Source organism: Podospora pseudopauciseta, assembly GCF_035222475.1.
Source record: "Podospora pseudopauciseta strain CBS 411.78 chromosome 2 map unlocalized CBS411.78m_2, whole genome shotgun sequence".
NCBI classification, from domain to species: Eukaryota; Fungi; Ascomycota; class Sordariomycetes; order Sordariales; family Podosporaceae; genus Podospora; species Podospora pseudopauciseta.
Window position 1 is genome coordinate 2,668,720 of NW_026946663.1, and position 15,782 is coordinate 2,684,501.

The following is a 15,782-nucleotide window of genomic DNA, read 5'->3' on the forward strand; positions in this document are numbered from 1 at the left end:
TCGGGTCAAGATGTTCATTGCCCTCGCCCAAAGTCAACCCTTCACACCTAGCAGGTCAAATAAACGATTACGAAGCAATCTTATCAGCCAACCAACCGACGATGCCTGTTTACCACGTTGCTCTTTTCAAACTCAAACCAGAGGCTGACCCCAACAAGGTGAAGCAGTGGCAAGCACTGGCTGAGGGAATGGTCGGACAAGTACCTGGTAGCACCAGCACTCCATGCATCTCACCGAGGAGGATTGCTAACAGGTCTTCCAGGCCTTATAGGTCTTCAGGCAGGCGCGCCCATTGCCTTAACGGCACCCATGGCAAAGGGATTTGACATGGGCGTGGTGGTGCACCTGGATTACGTCGAGAGTCTGGCGACCTTTTTTACCCATCCCAGTCATGAGGAGTGAGTTGTTCTTGTGTCCACTCCGTTGATAAGCAGGTATTTTTCCAAGAAAGGGCTCCTCTAATTCCAGGTGTCAATCAGGGTCAATGAACTGTACAAAGATGTTTGTGAGATAGGTAGCACTATTGGATATGACATTGAGTTTTAGTTTCAAAAACTTGCTGCTTGCCAATGGGACGCTACACATTGAGACTACCTAGGTGCAGTGAAACCACTCTGTGTCATACCTACCTGCCGGAGTTAAAATCAATCATATGTGTAAAAGAGATAAGGGCACATCGATGATATTCAAAACTCTCACGTCAGTGTCAGCCCAGGTGGCCAAAGTCACGCATCAAACCCAGCCTGCCTCCTCCTCTTCATAATCGGCCTCAGTTGATCCCCCGCCCACCCATCCTCATAGTCATCCTTGAGATCAAACGTCCCCTCAGGCTGAATAGCCAGTGCCCGTCCTGCATTTCCAAGTCAGCATAGTTCCCCTCAGACTTGAAAGCACAACACATACCATGCACACCGCCATCAACCGCACAATAACTCGCAGCCTCCACACAAGCCTCCACGCTCACAAAATCCAGCACCCTCGCCATTTCAACCCCCCTAGCCGCCATCGCATTCTTAATCGGCGCCACAAGCGGCGTGTCCACAAACCACGGCGCCAGCAAATTGCACCTGACGCCGATATCCAGCGTCCGGGCGCGCGTGCTCCTGAACAAACCCCGGACGCCGAATTTGCTGGCGGGGTAGGTCGATGCCTTGGGACTGTCCATGTACGCACCGATTGAGGCGACCAGGATAAGTGACTTGTCCGGCTTTGCACCTTCCGAACCACCAGCAGGAGGCAACAATCGGAGGTAATACAGCGCCAGCCAGGAGCTGTAATAGACCCCAATCAGATTCACCTCTATGTTCCTAATGTTTGGCTTTGCAGGGTCGGCGGCGAGGCTGGGCTGGCCGGCGGCGAGGACGTGGTCGACTTGGTTGCCTGGCATGAAGGCTGTGCCGGCGAAGGTGGCGACGATGTCGAGCGCTTGGGTTGGGGAGGAGATGATTGCTGTTTTGAAGGCTTGCACTTGCGAGTCCCAGTTTGTGACGTCGCACTGGACGTACTTGATGTTGTTAGGTAGGGAGTCAGGGGGGGGTTGGATGTCGGCGACTGTGACGTGGGCTCCGGCGGATGCCCAGGCGAGGGCGGTGGCAAGGCCGAGGCCGGAGGCGCCGCCAGTGATGAGGGCTGATTTACCGCGGAGGGTGGAGAGGTTGACGTTGGTGGAGATGGGGTCCATTTCGACGGGAAAGGCTGGGGGCGTGCCGGTGGGTGGGATGATGGGGTTTGTTCGTATGAGGTTTGGTTGACTTCGAGTTATTCTTTTTGTAAGAACTAGCAGTGCCTTGATCATGCAATCTATGCAAACACGTGGGACGGCCTTCTTCTGGTTGGTAGAAGCTCGGGGCCCGGAGGAGGGTCGATGCAGGTTCGGAGGGACAAAACTAGAACTCTAGCAACCTCGAGTATCGAGCCCTCTACCATCTCTTGTCTGCCCCTCTCACTGTGAAAGGACAAAAGCCCTTCATGATGGAGCTCGTCACACAGTACATCCTTGCTGTAAGTCACGCTTTGTGAAAGATGAAGAGCCAAACAGATACTGACCAACCCACGGCTCCTTCTTCTCATCCCCATGACGATAGGATTCCATCGCCTATACTTCCACCCACTCCGGAACCACCCAGGACCACGATTGTGGGCCGTCTCACGTCTCCCCTGGCTCTACAGCACAGTCAAAGGCACCATTATCCAAGACCTCAAAGCCTTCCATGAACAATACGGCCCCGTAGTTCGAGTAGCACCCAACGAGCTATCATACACCACCCCCGCCGCAGCAAAGCCAATCTACCAGTCCAACCCGGAATTCCCGAAGGACCCCATGCACCTCCCCCCCTTTCACAACGGAACACCAGGCATCCTCGCCGCAGACCACCAAAACCACCGGCGCTACCGCCGCCTCCTCTCGGGAGCCTTCTCCGACCGGGGAATGCGCGCCCAGCAAAACATGATCCAGCATCATGTCGACCTGCTAGTCTCACAACTCAAACAGGCGGCGTCACAAGACAACAACAACAACAGCAACAACAACAACAACAACAACAACTCGGTAGACATGTGCCAATGGTACAACTGGACAACCTTTGACATCATCGGCGACCTCGCCTTTGGCGAATCCTTTGGCTGCCTCTCCAACGCGGCCACGCACGAGTGGATCGCGTCCATCCAGGGAAACGTCAAGGCCATCCCCGTCATCAACGCCATCCGCCGGCTGAGGCTGGACTGGATCATCCCTTTGATCGCCCCCAGGAAACTCCTCGCCATGCGGGCTCGCAACGCAAAGTTCACCGAGGACAGGGTGGACGCCCGGAGAGGGCTCGGGACAACGACGCCACGGGGTGACTTGTGGGATGGTGTGATGGAGGGCATGTCTCGGGACGAGATGATCAGCAACGCCAGCGCCATTGTCCTTGCGGGGAGCGAGACCTCGGCCACGCTGCTGAGCGGGTGCACGTGGCTGCTGCTGCGGAACCCCGAGGTGCTGGGGAGACTGACGGAGCATGTACGGGGGTCGTTTGGGGATGAGTCGGAGATTGACCTGATTAGTGTGGGGAAGCTAGATTACATGCTCGCTGTGCTGGATGAGGCTTTGAGGTTGTACCCGCCTGTTCCTATGCAGAGTAACCGTGTGGTGACTGGCAAAGGGGGGGCCTCGATTGCGGGTGGATGGGTTCCTGAAGGGGTAAGTTTGTTCCTGTTCCCCAAAGGAAACATGACAAAGCAAACTGGTATGCTAATTTGAAAGGACCTGAGACAAGACCTCAGTGGCACTCCAGCTCTACGCGGCATGTAGATCCAGCAGTAACTTCCACCGGCCGAATGAATTTCTCCCTGAGCGCTGGCTCGGGGGAAAGGACGGGGGTGCCTTTGCCGATGACCGGCGTGAGGTATCCCAGCCGTTCAGCATCGGTCCCCGCAACTGTATCGGCCGCCAGCTCGCCTACGCCGAGATGCGGCTCATCCTGGCCAAGATCTTGTGGCACTTTGACCTGGAGCTTGATTGCGCCAAGATGCAGGGCCGCGATTGGATGGGGGGCCAGGGGGTTTGGATCCTGTGGGATAAGCCACCGCTCTGGGTGACGGTGCGTCCCAGGCCGCGTTCCCGACTTGTTTGAGCGTGCCGCGGAGGATTCAGTGTGTGAGTGGTAGTGCAGTAGTAATGCAATAGTGCCCACCCCCCACCTGAACCCCTATTCAGATAGCACATGGTGAATTGTGAGGGCCTTGTAGGATCGATAAGCCCATGCGTGTCAGTGCAAGGGATTCCCTGCGAGGAATTCCCTTGTCGGGGCTTGTAGCGTAATGCCTACCCTTTGCAATTTCACGTCAATCCCCATCGACCGGTTAAGGCTTGGAAACGTAGCAGTCGTGTTGCAGAGTTGTTGTCGTACATATATGAGGTATCTAACATAGTACGTGGTCCAGCTGGCTGGTTTGATGGTCCCACAAGATTACCTCGACATGAGATCTAGGTATGTCATTGCTGTCCCTCCTGTTCCAAGATGGGTATGCAGGTGAGAGGCGTTCGCAAAGTTGAGCGGCCAATGGGATGAGTGAGCCACCATCTACCACCCACCGGTTAGGCGTCCCCAGTGAGGGCCCTGTCACCCAATCCACCCATCTTCATATCCTTCACCGCTTTTTTCGTGTAAGTCGTCTGCTGCTGGTAGGAGGAGATACGCCGTGCTGTGCCGTGATGCTGCAGCCGGAAGGATTTAAGGATGGCAAAGGATAAAGTCTTGTTGTATGTAGCCCACTTACTCAGCTGAGCGTGGTACGACAGGCGCTATCGTTTCTTCAAACGCTAGCGATCCGCAGTTCGTTCAATTGGAAAATGATGTGATGATCGGCCTGGAGTTGACGTTACAGTTTTGTCATGGTGTGATACCCCACACTCTGGACCTGCTGTCAGCGAGCACAGTTTTGCCCGCTGGCATGAGGATCAGACGATACAGTAGGTTTCCAGTATGCCTCTAATGCTGCGAAGAGTTCTGATTCACCATCACCATTTTATACAATGCTATCAAAGATATAATGCATCAATATAGATTGGCCCCTGGAGAATCAGCGCCTAAGATCATCGTAGGACTGATATCGAATCTCCAGCGCCACAAACGGGCTGCTTGGGCATCGGATCTCATCCGTGACCACAAACCCTCCTGAGCTATCGCGGATACCGTTTAGGAGGTCCACCACCTCAACCTTTTCCGCGTGGCGGCCGTTGGAGAGCTGCAGCAGGGAAATATCTCGCAACCGTGCCGTCGCCTCAACTTCAACGTCCACCGTACCTGGAGGCGGGAGAACCAGGGCCGTCAGAATGAGTCGGGACCCTGGATTGGCCCGCAGCACATCGACGTGTGCGGTAAGCTCTGCAGTGGCGTGGATGGCGATAGTACTCCACTTGAGGGATGGGGTTGGAGACGGGAGGTGTAGAATGTAGATGGCGGCATTCCGTACCGGTTGCGAGGTCCCTAGAGACCGTTTCTGAAGGGTGACCTTGGCATTGTGATCCGAGAACCCGATTCCAGGGACCGGTGGGAGGGCGGCAGGGAGGTGGGGGAGACAGGGTAAATCAGAAGAGGAGGGTGTGGTGGTTGAAGGAGCTTCATACATTTGTACGATGAACTGGAGTGTCGGAAACAAAGCCACCAGGCCAGCCGCTGTAGCGGACGAGTGAGCGCCAACCTGCGATTGGTGGTCAGAGTTATCGTAGTTTCGCTAGTGGGAGATCTCGTGTGACCAGCTAGGTGGGTATAGGAGTGTAGCAGGGGTAAGGTAACTTACGTCCACCACCGTGGCATTTCCCAAGCTGCCCCAGTCCACCCGCATCAGCACATCGCGGGTTCCGGCTTGGTCGCCGTTTGTAACGGATTCAAGATAAGTGCCAAACTGGCGCTGGAGTCTGGGTTGTAGCTCAAAGACACTGGCTATAGGAACGCCGGTATCAAAGGCAACTGTGTAGGCAGACTGATCGGAGCGGTCTGAAGCTCCGTACTGCCTGGTGGCATTTGCCATCTTCAACGAGGCCGGGGCAGCGGTGCCCGAAAGAAACATGACCGCGTCGAGAAGTGCCGGCTCGGTCACAAACTGCGCCGATAAAGGGCTGTGGGCGACATGACCCTGCTGGGGCTCCTGAAGGAATCCCGAAGTGATCATCAGGCGGCTGACTCGGAAGAGCTGACCCTCTGGCACGCCACAGATATCGGCCACATCCTTGAAAGGAACAGCGTCGTCGAGCGGGATACATGCCAACACCTGGAATTCGCACAGCCATTGGAGACAGGCAACCAGTTGAGTCTGCCAACAAGGAGAAGTCTCAGCTTTCCGAAATACCTAGGCTTCCAAGGCTCGTAACAGGAACCTGAGGAAACACGGGCATGGTAAAAAGTCGGCACGGGTGGGACTAGAGGGACAAGCGGGTAGAAAAAAGCCGAAACCGGGGAGATAGTAAAAGAACGATACGCACGTGAAGGGCTAGGCCCCGAAGGAAATCGCTAGGTTGTCGCTGCATCACCTGTTTCCAACAGGCTTGGTGATAGTCAGAGATAATGAGTTCCCAGACCGTGACTGGGAAGTCTTGAGATAAGTATGGGGGCCAGTGGGGCCAAATTCTTAGGATATCAGGTGCTCGGCAAAGTGATTAGGTAGGTATTGAAGGAAGGTAGGATTCCGCTCCGCACTGACGGCGATCTCGGGAGGCTAACAACGAGGAGAGAGAACGGTTGTTTGACAAGCCATAGACTGAACAGCCGTGGGGTCTCAAGTCGATCTGGTGAAGTCGTGTGCGGGTTAGGTAAACGTGAAACATATGGTTTCCGAAGGAAGCTGGGGATCAAGGAATGGAATTGGTGGAGGACTAATCGGAGGGTGTTTCCCCTAAGAGGAACGAGAAGGGATCTTCCGGTCGCTACTATGGGTGATATCAGTGGTCTGGACCCGACAGTCGCATGGCTGGGCTCTGTGCTCGCTGTCAACTCGGTTCATACGATTATTGTTTTTTCATGATCCTGTGCAGTTCATTTACCAAACGAAGGGGAACTTGCAGCGATGGTTCAGTGTACAGCGGCTCGACCCAGTGGCGGTCACTAGGCCGGAACAGGAAGGTTGGTGAAAACGCAAACGGTACCTACAGGAAGTTGGGGTAGTGGGGGTTGTGATTCAAATCGAGTGCGAGACACTAAGTAATCTGTCGGACCTACTTCGCTCCGTCGAGGATTTCGACCTTCCAATCCCTCAGTTAGTCTCTGATATGAAGGGTCTCGATACCTACCTGCTGTTAAAGCCCGTCTTACAGCCTGTGATACCTGCTCATAGGGTATGGTGTCACATTCCGCATTATGCAAGCAGCATGTCTCATAAGCCTCCGAACATCTGCTGTGGCCCAGATGCACGGCCAAGTAGCATTGCGTCTGCAGTTGGTTTTGTGAGAGCGGGGTTATTATGTACCATAGACAGATGTGTAATGGACTTGAAGCTCGAGCTCGCTTATCTGAGAACTACAGGTATCTCACTGGTGAAGCCGTTCTATATAGACAGACACTCTCACCTTCGTGAGTGGCATAACAAGCTCGACGTCAGGTCTGTGTAATCTTATTTTACGCACCTTTTTTCGCGGTAATGCTCGACAAAACAGCTCCGAGTCCATCGTCAGCCGGCCCACCCAGCGCTCAGAATGCCCGGAAGTTGCGGGATAGCTGCACCGAGTGTGCGAGCTCCAAGGTCAAGTGCGGCAAGGAGAAACCCACATGCTCACGGTGTGTTCGTCGGGGGGCCAAGTGCACCTACATGGCGTCAAGAAGGACAGGACGAACCTCGTCCAACGCGTCCAAAATTGCTGCCGAAAACAATCCGAACGGCGCTACCATCGAAGTCAACGGCGGCACAGGCTTGGCCCGGAATGAAAGGACTGAACCATCGAGGCCAGTACTGCGCGTGGGAACGCCCTTGAATACACAGTCCACGACGATGACAACGACAACAACAAACACCTCCGCCGCCGGGGACCAGCAGACCCGCCACAGCACCCCAGGCCCCGGGCCCGAATTGGATGCTATCGACCCCGAGCTGTGGAGTTCCATCCTGTCGCCCAGCGGCTTGATCACGTGTGACCCGGCCAGCCTCTCACCCCCCTTGACAAGCATCGGCACCGATGTCGGGAGTCTGTTCGACTTGGATTTTCATTCCCCCATGGTTATCGATTACCCGGTGGCAGACCAGACAGGGCACGGTGAAGGCCGGCCGGTATCGGATCTAACCAGCAGGATCAACGCTTCGGTCACCGATCGCGATGTCTTTGCCTCTCACCATCTGACGTCCGAGTTCGACTGGTCCATGGTTCAGAAACCACAGTGTTGCTTCTCCATCGCCATCGACATCCTCAGCCGCCTGTTTCCGCCGGCACCAGCTGGGTGCAAGCATCCACCAGCGAGCCAGGTTGACACACCCAAGGCACGCACCATCGAATCGGTCATCTCGGAGAACAAGCAGACCATAGAGTCCCTCACCAGGCTCCTGGATTGTGATTGCTCGACAGACCAGTACCTCATATCGCTCATGACGCTCATTGCGCTCAAGGTCATGGGTTGGTATGCTGCTGCGGCCGACGACGCTGCCTCGGCGCACCCTGCGGCCTTTGAGTGGCCGGCCTCCCAATCTTCGTCCCGCTCCAGATCATCTGTCTCGTCGGGCTCTGTGGCTTCGGGCTCCCTCGGTGAGCAGGTGTTGCGGCTACCTACCATTATCGGCAACTACTGCGTCGCTGGCCAGCACCAGGATCGCATGGCAGCTCAGCTCGTCCTGAGCGAGCTCCACCGAGTGCAGAAAATTGTGAACGGACTGTCATCGCGGTTAGAAAGCATCCGCCTGCGTGCAGCTCAGGACGGCGGTTCCGGGGCTAGCTCTGGGTCGAGCAGTGTGGGCGATGTAAGCGAGCAGCCACTAGGCGGTGCTCGTGCCGGGCCCCTCTCAGTTCCAACCTTCACCCAGCTTGAGGATGACCTGAGAAAGCGATTCCGGGTGTTGTCGTCGGAAACGATCAACGTCCTTCGTCGCGCCTAGAGGTTCTGTTCCCTATCGATTGCACGTGTCACGAGTAATGACTTGGCGTTGGCGTTGGCGAGTTTTCAGGGGCCCATGATGTCTTTGTTCCAAACTCGCCGTTTCAGTGTTGTTCTCTGATAAGATATAATAAATAGCAGCATCAGAAATCATCGTTATTGTCTCATCGATGACTTTTTGGGTGCGAGTCCTCAAGTCGTGCGACCTCCAGAGGTCCCATGCCAAGCCTAACCTGTTAGCCCCCGAACTGTTTTTCCATTCGGTCCAGTATTGTGGAGCCAAAGCATTGGTTCTAGGGCCCCTGACGGATTTACTGTAGCGGGGCCCGATTTGGCTGTCAAGTCTCGAACTCAAGCTGGCTCATTGCCCATCATGCAGTGAGCAAAAAGATAACAGTCCAATGCAGGTGCTGCACACCCCTCATCAATCAAAACTCTCAAATCTTGGGCGAGGGATCCCCTGAACCATGGCACGATCTCTTGGCAATTGTTTGTGACCGCGGTTCCTTGGGACCCCCGCAACGCTAAACCAAGCAGGAATTGGGGTCGATTTCTGTGGGCTTGTAACGATGCGCTAGTAGGCGCTAAATCTTATTTGTACGACACTCATGATCATGATCAGTCACTTCAGTCCATCTCAAATTGTCACAGACCGGTGTGGCAAAGCAGCCAGTGTCAGTGTCCCTGCATTTGCGATCTTGTCTCATACCCAGGAACCCAGGATTCAGGAGCAGAATATTATTTGTAGCACACTCACCCATTGTATGCTACCCTCTTCGCGCAGGCTGACCACCCACCAGGGCCACCACCACCAGCTCGTATGCATTGTACTCATGCTGGCAGGGTGTGGCCGCATCCGCGTACTCGCTTCCATATTTCTCACAATTGGCCCGCTCTAGGCGTGCTATCACGACCGTTGCTTACGTGGTGTGTTACTATCTTCAGCCTCGTTCTGCTTTCGCTCTCTCATGCATGTGTGAGACATTGGAGACCCTGCAGCATGCTAACCCCTCTACCAAGCCAACTTTGATCCATCCTCATGCAGCACAAACTGGCCAGACGTCTTCTCCTTGGTCGCTTCGTCAATCTGTCGCGCAAGAGAGGCCCGGCACGTCAGCAAGTGTTTTTCCTTTGCCCACCAAACAAAGAAAATAGCTACATACCCGCGCGCAAATTCCCGTTATGCTCTCCTCGATCGTGGTCGGCGCTTTGCTTCGGCCCATGAGACGCGCCCCCTGATCTCCCATGTCGGTTTGAACATGGCTACCCAAACCGATCAGTTCAGCCTTGGGAAAAGTTAAACGCCATCATGAAAAAATATCTTACCCGGGATCCACAATAAAAGCCACCAGCCACTTATTCTCAAAGTGAAACTTTCTCACCAACCAGTTCGCCGCCAGCTTGGACACGCAGTACGCACTCAGCGGGACGCGTGCGTACTCTTCCATCCCCGTGATGGTGCTCAGCGGTGCCCCGACGAGCACAAACTTTGCGTTTCCCGCCTTTGCCGCCTGGAGCAGGAGGCGCGTGGCCTGGAACAGGAGCAGCACCGAGTACGTGTTGACCATCATGTGATTTTGCAGGTGCTCGAGCTGCATCGTCGAGGCGGGGCCGTAGTTTGTCGCAATGGCGGCGTTGGCGATGACCACGTCCAGGTGGGTGATGCTGTGATTGGTCTGGAGCTGCGAGGCGGCGGCCGAGGCGTCGCTTTCCGAGGCGCAGTCCAGCTTGACGACTACGAGGGACGAGGTGTCTGCCTTTGGGAGAGACTCCAGGGCGGCTGACTGAGTCGCGACATCACGCACGCAGGCAATGACGATGCTGTCGGGGCGGAGGAGGTAGGCGGCTACGAGGCCTTTGCCGATGCCTGTGGTTGTGTTATCATTAGAGATGCAAAATGGAACAGAATGGGAAGCAGCAGTACCTCTGCTGGCGCCAGTTATCAGATAGGTCTGTTTGTAGTTTCCTTTGCCGTTGATGCCGTTCATGATGGCGGCCATCATGTTTTGTCTGCCCTCCTTGGCAAGTCTACGTTCAAGTCTGACCCGAGGATCCAAGTGCTTGGGAGGTTTTTGTACAGCCAACGCGGGTGATAGTTCATTCCCGAATCCACAGCATCGGCATCCGACCAAGCTTCCCCCGGACTACATCCGGCAACTGGCATCTGTCATCGCAACGTGCGGGGCCATGCATTTTTGAGAAACAGGACGTTTCATTTTGTTGCGTATGTCAAAGAACGACAAAAGGTGAATATCTGATTACATGTTCTTTCATATCATTGATGTCCTGCTCTCAAAAGGCACCGACGGCTTAGTTCCGCTTCGGCGCGGGGGCACCGTCCAAAATACCCAGTAGTACGGCACCAACGGCGGTGATCATGGGCGCATACCCCCAGTGGTTCCACTCTCCCTGCCCATGACTCCAGCACACAATGCCGTCAACCACGGCAACACCACTAGCGGCAACGAGGGTCCAGCCAAGCGACTTCTTTGTGCCGAAGAGGGCAGCAGCGTAGATAGCCACTCCCATAAAAATGTCGCGCGCACCATACACGGCCATCAAGCTGTCCACCATCTTGGCATCGGCAGCGGACGCCGGGGGAGCGAACTCGAAGAAGGTGAGGGCATGTTGCGGGCGGAGGATAGCGTTGATGCCAAAGCCGGTGAAGATGGTGGCAAAAGCGTGGGCAGCATACTGCAGAGCGGAAAGCTGAGAAGGGGCCATTGTCAATTGTTCGTCTTGTGATTTGACTGCGATTGCGGGTCAGCAAATGCCTGTCAATGACATTTTTAACTTCTTTGCCCAAGTTACGTACGTGTGATGGTGTGACTCTTGCGATCACTCGGGCTGCTGTGCTCAGTGCGAGATGGAAGGAAGGTTTTGGAGAAGAAAAGGAAGAAGCGGGGAGACAGTTGGAGAGTGCTACAGCTGAAAGTTGGGAGGCAGCAACAAAGCTCTAATGCCGTTTTGGGAAGGCATTCAAACTCACTTCCCGTCCTTAGCGGCAAGGTGCAGCGTCTGCCTGCCAGTGTAACCACCCTCTTACAGCAGGCTCTTTGTCTGGTGGTGAGCATTTCGGCCCCTAACCCTTGGGCATCCGGGCACCATCGGTGATTCCCGCACCATGCTACCCTTCCTGCGCCCGCCTCTGCACTCACGTGCTGGGTCTTAACAACACTCATCGGTCAGCGAAAAATTCCAACCCCGAGCTCCCTCACTGGTACTCGGTGACCGGTCATGTTTCTGTGCCACACAGCCTCTCAGAGCGTAGCGCTTTGGCGAACGCCCTGAGCTGGCACACAGCTACACCCACAGCTGTCACTGTCATCTATTTTGGGACAAAGGCTGCTTGTCTAGGAAGCCACCTACCTGTCAAACACCTGCTGGGCGTATCACCAGCCACCGGCGCTAATTGCCTACCTGCTGCTGCGTAGTGTCTGACTGCGGACAGCACACATAATGAGTAATTCAGCACCGTCCAAGGTGGTACCATGTCTCAATACTTCTCTCTCCATGACAGCCAAATATACGACATTCTGAACCGCCATCAGGCGTTTCCTGCCATATCAGGAAACCATATCGTGACACGGATAAACCTTTGTATCCGGATGGGGATATTTCATAGACACAGACGGCCAGATCTCGCATGACGCAAAGTAAGACGGGAGATTACCACTTGTGCATATACCACGCAGCTGAGGACCCGAGGCAACGGTAGGGAGCCTTCTATCAGGCTTCCTCTGTCAGGGGCAACCTCCTTCGCTCAGGGGCAAACCAATCAACAGAGCAGCAATCCTTCAGCCTCCACGTGGTGTAATATCGCTTGCTGTGTTCATGAGGCGCTGCATGACGGCCCCCATCCATCCAAGACCATACTCGGTTGCCCCGAGCATAAGCCTGCCATGAGGCGCGGTCGAACTAACAGGTGATGGCGTCGTCCTCGAGGCGAAGAGGGAACATTCCAGCAATGGGAGCAGGCCTGGATCATGATGGCTTGGATGGATCACGATGGCTTGGATGGATCACGATGGCTTGGACTTGAGGCAAAGACTCAACTGGGGAAGGGGATGAGACGGACTCGAGTACTTAAAGGTGCCTGGAGCTCAAGCGATTCTCCCCATCATCATCACCACCACCATCACCATCACCATCACCATCACCAACAGCTTCAGGTTTTTACACTGGCAAGATCCGCCACTTCCTGTATGCTTAAGCCGAACGTTTGTTTCCCAGATACCTAGCTAGTGGTCTTGCCCCTATTCAAAATGTTGGGCATTCGCCTGGTGTCTCTGCTGGCCTTCACTGGCTCAGCCCTCGCAGAACTCGACTTCTCCAAGTGGAAGACTCGCCAGCCCGGCGAGCTCCGCGCTCCCTGTCCGGCCATGAATAGTCTCGCCAACCACGGCTTCATCCAGCGTGATGGCAAGAATATCACCGTCGAGGGCCTCACCCCTGTCCTCAAGGAGGTCTTCCATCTCAGTCACGAGCTCGCCTTCACCGTGTCTCAGCTGGGCCTCTTTACGGCCCTTGACCCATCCAAAGGTGTCTTTACTCTTCAAGACCTCACGGATCGTCACAACGTCTTTGAGCACGATGCTTCCCTGTCTCGCGAAGATGCCAAGTTCGGCGGTGACCAGTCTGTTCTTCATAAAGGACAGTTCAAAAAGTTCATGGATCACTTCAAGGGAGAAAAGTACATCTCCTTCGAAGCCGCTGCTAAGGCCCGCTATGCCATGGTCCAGGACTCGCGCAAGAGAAACCCCGACTTCACCTACGACGTCACGCACCGCATCACCAGCTACGGCGAAACTATCAAGTACCTCCGTACCATTGTCGAGCCCTCTACAGGGAAGTGCCCGGTTGACTGGATCAAGATCCTTTTTGGTAAGTTGCCACCTGTCAGCCCCCATGCATGCCTCTCAGCCCACCCCTGCTAACATGTCATCTTCAGAGCAAGAGCGTCTTCCCTACAACGAGGGCTGGAGGCCCCCTACCAATGAGCTCAGCGGCTTCAGTCTCGCGAGTGAGGTTTTGGAGCTGGCTTTGATCACTCCTGAGAAACTTCCCGTCGATGAGTGCTTGGGCAAGGGCAAGGGTAAAGGAAACTGCAAGAGACGGCGCAGCTACCTTGGTATCTAACAGCTTGTAACAACACACCATGTTCATGACACATTAGTTTCCCTTTTCACTGTACCATATACCTGCTTTTAATACATTACAAAGGACTCGCAAATTACTCTCATTGCCTAACTTTGTCCCGTCTGTTACCCCTTCATTGTGATTTCTAGCCTCCGAGACTTCGGAACACCAGCAATAAAACTATCCACCACCACCATGCTCTCCGGCGTAACAGAAGCGGCAAGCTTGGCTCCCGCACATTCCCGGAAAAACATGGCCGCAGCCAGCCGCATTTCGATTCGGCCGAGATGCACCCCCAAGCACTGCCGGGCACCGTACCCGAACGGGTTGAACGACATCTTGGCCCGCTCCGACAGCTGCTTACCCGGCAGCCAGCGGGTATGGTCAAACACATCCGGATTCTCCCACGCGACCGGATCGCGGTGCAGGCTCCAGTTCTGCGTAACCACCACCGTATCATCCGGGACATAGTACCCACCAAGCGTGGCTCCCCCCTTCGGCACACTCCTCGGCATTGACCCCGGCGCTGCGCCATACAGCCGCAGGCTCTCGTCAATAACCGCGTTCAAAACCGGCAACCCTTCGCACACCTCATCAGTAATCTCCCCACTCCCCATCCCCGCCACCTCCGCCTCAACCTCCCTCTGCACCTCCGGCCGGCTGAGCACGCACCAAAGCAAAAACGTCAACGAAATAGCCGTCGGATCCGACCCAGCAAGCAACAAAGCACCAGCATCAGTGACAATATCCGTATCACTCAGCCCAGGCGGCCCCCCTTGCTCTTCCTCCGCCAGCGCATTGGCAAACAGATTCCTCCTCCCCCCACCATCCACAACCTTCTCCTCCCTCCTTGCCTGCGCCACAACCCTATCCCCAGCAGCAAACATCCTCTCCTGCGAGTAAAACACATCCCTTAGCGGCCGCACCACCAAAGCAAGCATCCTCCCGAGGTAATACACCGGCGGAACAAAATACTTGAGCAAATGCGCCAAATCCCCCATCCTCCTTTCCAGCATAACCACAAACGGGTCCTTCACCCCATTTTTCACCGTGTCCTCCCCACCACCAAACGTGAGCCGACAGACGATCTCGTTGGCCATGAGGGTGAACCACCCCATCACCTCCGCCCCCTTTTCTCCTCTCATTGCATCAGCCTTGATTTTCGCCACCGCGAGGGCAACAGTCTCGCGGATGGTGGGCTCCCATTCTTTGCGGAGGCTGGAAAGGGTGAAACCCTTTGCGTAGAGCCGACGCCGGGCAGAGTGTAGCTTGGGGTCCCGAAAATTGAAAATGTTATCCACGGGCCCGGGGGAGAGGAGGGCGTAAAAGGGGGCTTTTGTGAAACCGGAGCCCATCTTGTGGATTTCGCGGGCGGTGGTGGGCTCGGCGATGTCGATTTCGCGGGGGCTGATGCGGACGATGGGGCCGTAGCGGCGGTGGAGGGAGTGGACGTAGTGGATTCGGTTGTTGGAGAAGACGGAGTAGGTCAGGCGGAGGGAGGTGAAGCGGGCGTGGAAGGGGCCGGGGATTTTGCCGAGGGGGGAGAGGAAGGCTGTGCGGATTATCTGGGAGTGATTTCGATGTCAGGAGAACATAGGGCAAAGGTATGACGAGGGATGGTGGCAATATGGAAGAAAAGCTTACGGTGATGGCTTGGACAGTGACAAAGGCTAGTACGAGTAGAATACCCACAAAGGGAAGGGGCGCGCCTGTTGTGGCGTCGAGGATCGACTGGTAAATCGTCATGGTTGATGCGGCAGTCTCTCAGGAAAGATTTGTGAATAGTTTGGAACTGCTGATGATGCATCAGATGGGCTGTCATAAAGGCGACACAAGTCGCTTGGGGTATTCGACATTAAATGGAGAGGAGTAGTGCTTTACGGAAGGTTTTTGTTGCGGTCTCCGTGAGTGGCCCAAACTAGGCACAAAATTCATTAATAGAGGGAGAGATACCAATAATCGTCACAGGCCGAGCGACGGAGCAAAATTATTGACAGACTGGCCCTGTGATGGTACGATACCTAGCTAAGGTAACACGGACCCCAAAAATTGTGAGTTTCTGCCATTAGGACGAGATTGTTCGCCATG

At 55.1% G+C, this 15,782-nt stretch overlaps 9 protein-coding genes across 9 annotated transcripts; 4 read left to right on the forward strand and 5 right to left on the reverse strand.

Moving 5' to 3' along the window:
- Positions 1–101: 101 nt before the first annotated feature.
- QC763_207325 (uncharacterized protein) lies at positions 102–670 on the forward strand (the record flags this gene model as incomplete). The annotated part of the gene is made up of 3 exons (XM_062909790.1): positions 102–207; positions 263–398; positions 480–670. 3 exons carry the CDS (start codon positions 102–104, stop codon positions 544–546), a joined length of 309 nt encoding a protein of 102 aa, XP_062768609.1. The 3' UTR covers positions 547–670.
- A 55-nt stretch (positions 671–725) lies between these two features.
- QC763_207330 (uncharacterized protein) lies at positions 726–1,681 on the reverse strand (the record flags this gene model as incomplete). Its single annotated transcript, XM_062909791.1, has 2 exons — positions 726–850; positions 904–1,681. 2 exons carry the CDS (start codon positions 1,679–1,681, stop codon positions 726–728), a joined length of 903 nt encoding a protein of 300 aa, XP_062768610.1.
- Positions 1,682–1,895: 214 nt separating this feature from the next.
- QC763_207340 (uncharacterized protein) lies at positions 1,896–3,716 on the forward strand. Its single transcript, XM_062909792.1, has 2 exons — positions 1,896–3,181; positions 3,258–3,716. The coding sequence occupies exons 1-2, from the start codon at positions 2,075–2,077 to the stop codon at positions 3,612–3,614; spliced, it is 1,464 nt and encodes a 487-aa protein (XP_062768611.1). The 5' UTR covers positions 1,896–2,074; the 3' UTR covers positions 3,615–3,716.
- A 742-nt stretch (positions 3,717–4,458) lies between these two features.
- Positions 4,459–6,943, reverse strand: QC763_207350 (uncharacterized protein). Its single transcript, XM_062909793.1, has 3 exons — positions 5,966–6,943; positions 5,284–5,796; positions 4,459–5,217 (listed from the first exon to the last, which is right to left on the reverse strand). The coding sequence occupies exons 1-3, from the start codon at positions 6,008–6,010 to the stop codon at positions 4,564–4,566; spliced, it is 1,212 nt and encodes a 403-aa protein (XP_062768612.1). The 5' UTR covers positions 6,011–6,943; the 3' UTR covers positions 4,459–4,563.
- Positions 6,944–7,116: 173 nt separating this feature from the next.
- Positions 7,117–8,556, forward strand: QC763_207360 (uncharacterized protein; the record flags this gene model as incomplete). The annotated part of the gene is made up of 1 exon (XM_062909794.1): positions 7,117–8,556. The coding sequence occupies one exon, from the start codon at positions 7,117–7,119 to the stop codon at positions 8,554–8,556; it is 1,440 nt and encodes a 479-aa protein (XP_062768613.1).
- A 1,061-nt stretch (positions 8,557–9,617) lies between these two features.
- On the reverse strand, positions 9,618–10,558 carry NOR1 (NADP-dependent oxidoreductases 1; the record flags this gene model as incomplete). Its single annotated transcript, XM_062909795.1, has 3 exons — positions 9,618–9,642; positions 9,719–10,422; positions 10,480–10,558. The coding sequence occupies 2 exons, from the start codon at positions 10,556–10,558 to the stop codon at positions 9,878–9,880; spliced, it is 624 nt and encodes a 207-aa protein (XP_062768614.1). The 3' UTR covers positions 9,618–9,642; positions 9,719–9,877.
- Positions 10,559–10,865: 307 nt separating this feature from the next.
- Positions 10,866–11,676, reverse strand: QC763_207380 (uncharacterized protein; the record flags this gene model as incomplete). The annotated part of the gene is made up of 2 exons (XM_062909796.1): positions 11,371–11,676; positions 10,866–11,305 (listed from the first exon to the last, which is right to left on the reverse strand). Exons 1-2 carry the CDS (start codon positions 11,627–11,629, stop codon positions 10,866–10,868), a joined length of 699 nt encoding a protein of 232 aa, XP_062768615.1. The 5' UTR covers positions 11,630–11,676.
- A 1,023-nt stretch (positions 11,677–12,699) lies between these two features.
- On the forward strand, positions 12,700–13,802 carry QC763_207390 (uncharacterized protein). The gene is made up of 2 exons (XM_062909797.1): positions 12,700–13,439; positions 13,507–13,802. The coding sequence occupies exons 1-2, from the start codon at positions 12,821–12,823 to the stop codon at positions 13,692–13,694; spliced, it is 807 nt and encodes a 268-aa protein (XP_062768616.1). The 5' UTR covers positions 12,700–12,820; the 3' UTR covers positions 13,695–13,802.
- QC763_207400 (uncharacterized protein) lies at positions 13,733–15,772 on the reverse strand. Its single transcript, XM_062909798.1, has 2 exons — positions 15,339–15,772; positions 13,733–15,259 (listed from the first exon to the last, which is right to left on the reverse strand). Exons 1-2 carry the CDS (start codon positions 15,438–15,440, stop codon positions 13,820–13,822), a joined length of 1,542 nt encoding a protein of 513 aa, XP_062768617.1. The 5' UTR covers positions 15,441–15,772; the 3' UTR covers positions 13,733–13,819.
- Positions 15,773–15,782: the final 10 nt, after the last annotated feature.

What these genes read in the sequence shown, in the direction of transcription:
- QC763_207400 (XM_062909798.1), bottom strand. Translation starts at nt 15,440, where the DNA reads ATGACGATTTACCAGTCGATCCTCGACGCCACAACAGGCGCGCCCCTT. An exon ending in TCACTGTCCAAGCCATCACC is followed by an intron (nt 15,260 to 15,338) that starts GTAAGCTTTTCT and finishes AATCACTCCCAG; the next exon opens with ATAATCCGCACAGCCTTCCT.
- QC763_207340 (XM_062909792.1), top strand. Translation starts at nt 2,075, where the DNA reads ATGACGATAGGATTCCATCGCCTATACTTCCACCCACTCCGGAACCAC. An exon ending in GTGGATGGGTTCCTGAAGGG is followed by an intron (nt 3,182 to 3,257) that starts GTAAGTTTGTTC and finishes ACCTGAGACAAG; the next exon opens with ACCTCAGTGGCACTCCAGCT.
- QC763_207390 (XM_062909797.1), top strand. Translation starts at nt 12,821, where the DNA reads ATGTTGGGCATTCGCCTGGTGTCTCTGCTGGCCTTCACTGGCTCAGCC. An exon ending in CTGGATCAAGATCCTTTTTG is followed by an intron (nt 13,440 to 13,506) that starts GTAAGTTGCCAC and finishes TGTCATCTTCAG; the next exon opens with AGCAAGAGCGTCTTCCCTAC.
- QC763_207350 (XM_062909793.1), bottom strand. Translation starts at nt 6,010, where the DNA reads ATGCAGCGACAACCTAGCGATTTCCTTCGGGGCCTAGCCCTTCAC. An exon ending in TTCGGGGCCTAGCCCTTCAC is followed by an intron (nt 5,797 to 5,965) that starts GTGCGTATCGTT and finishes CCTTGTTGGCAG; the next exon opens with ACTCAACTGGTTGCCTGTCT. An exon ending in GAAATGCCACGGTGGTGGAC is followed by an intron (nt 5,218 to 5,283) that starts GTAAGTTACCTT and finishes ATCTCCCACTAG; the next exon opens with CGAAACTACGATAACTCTGA.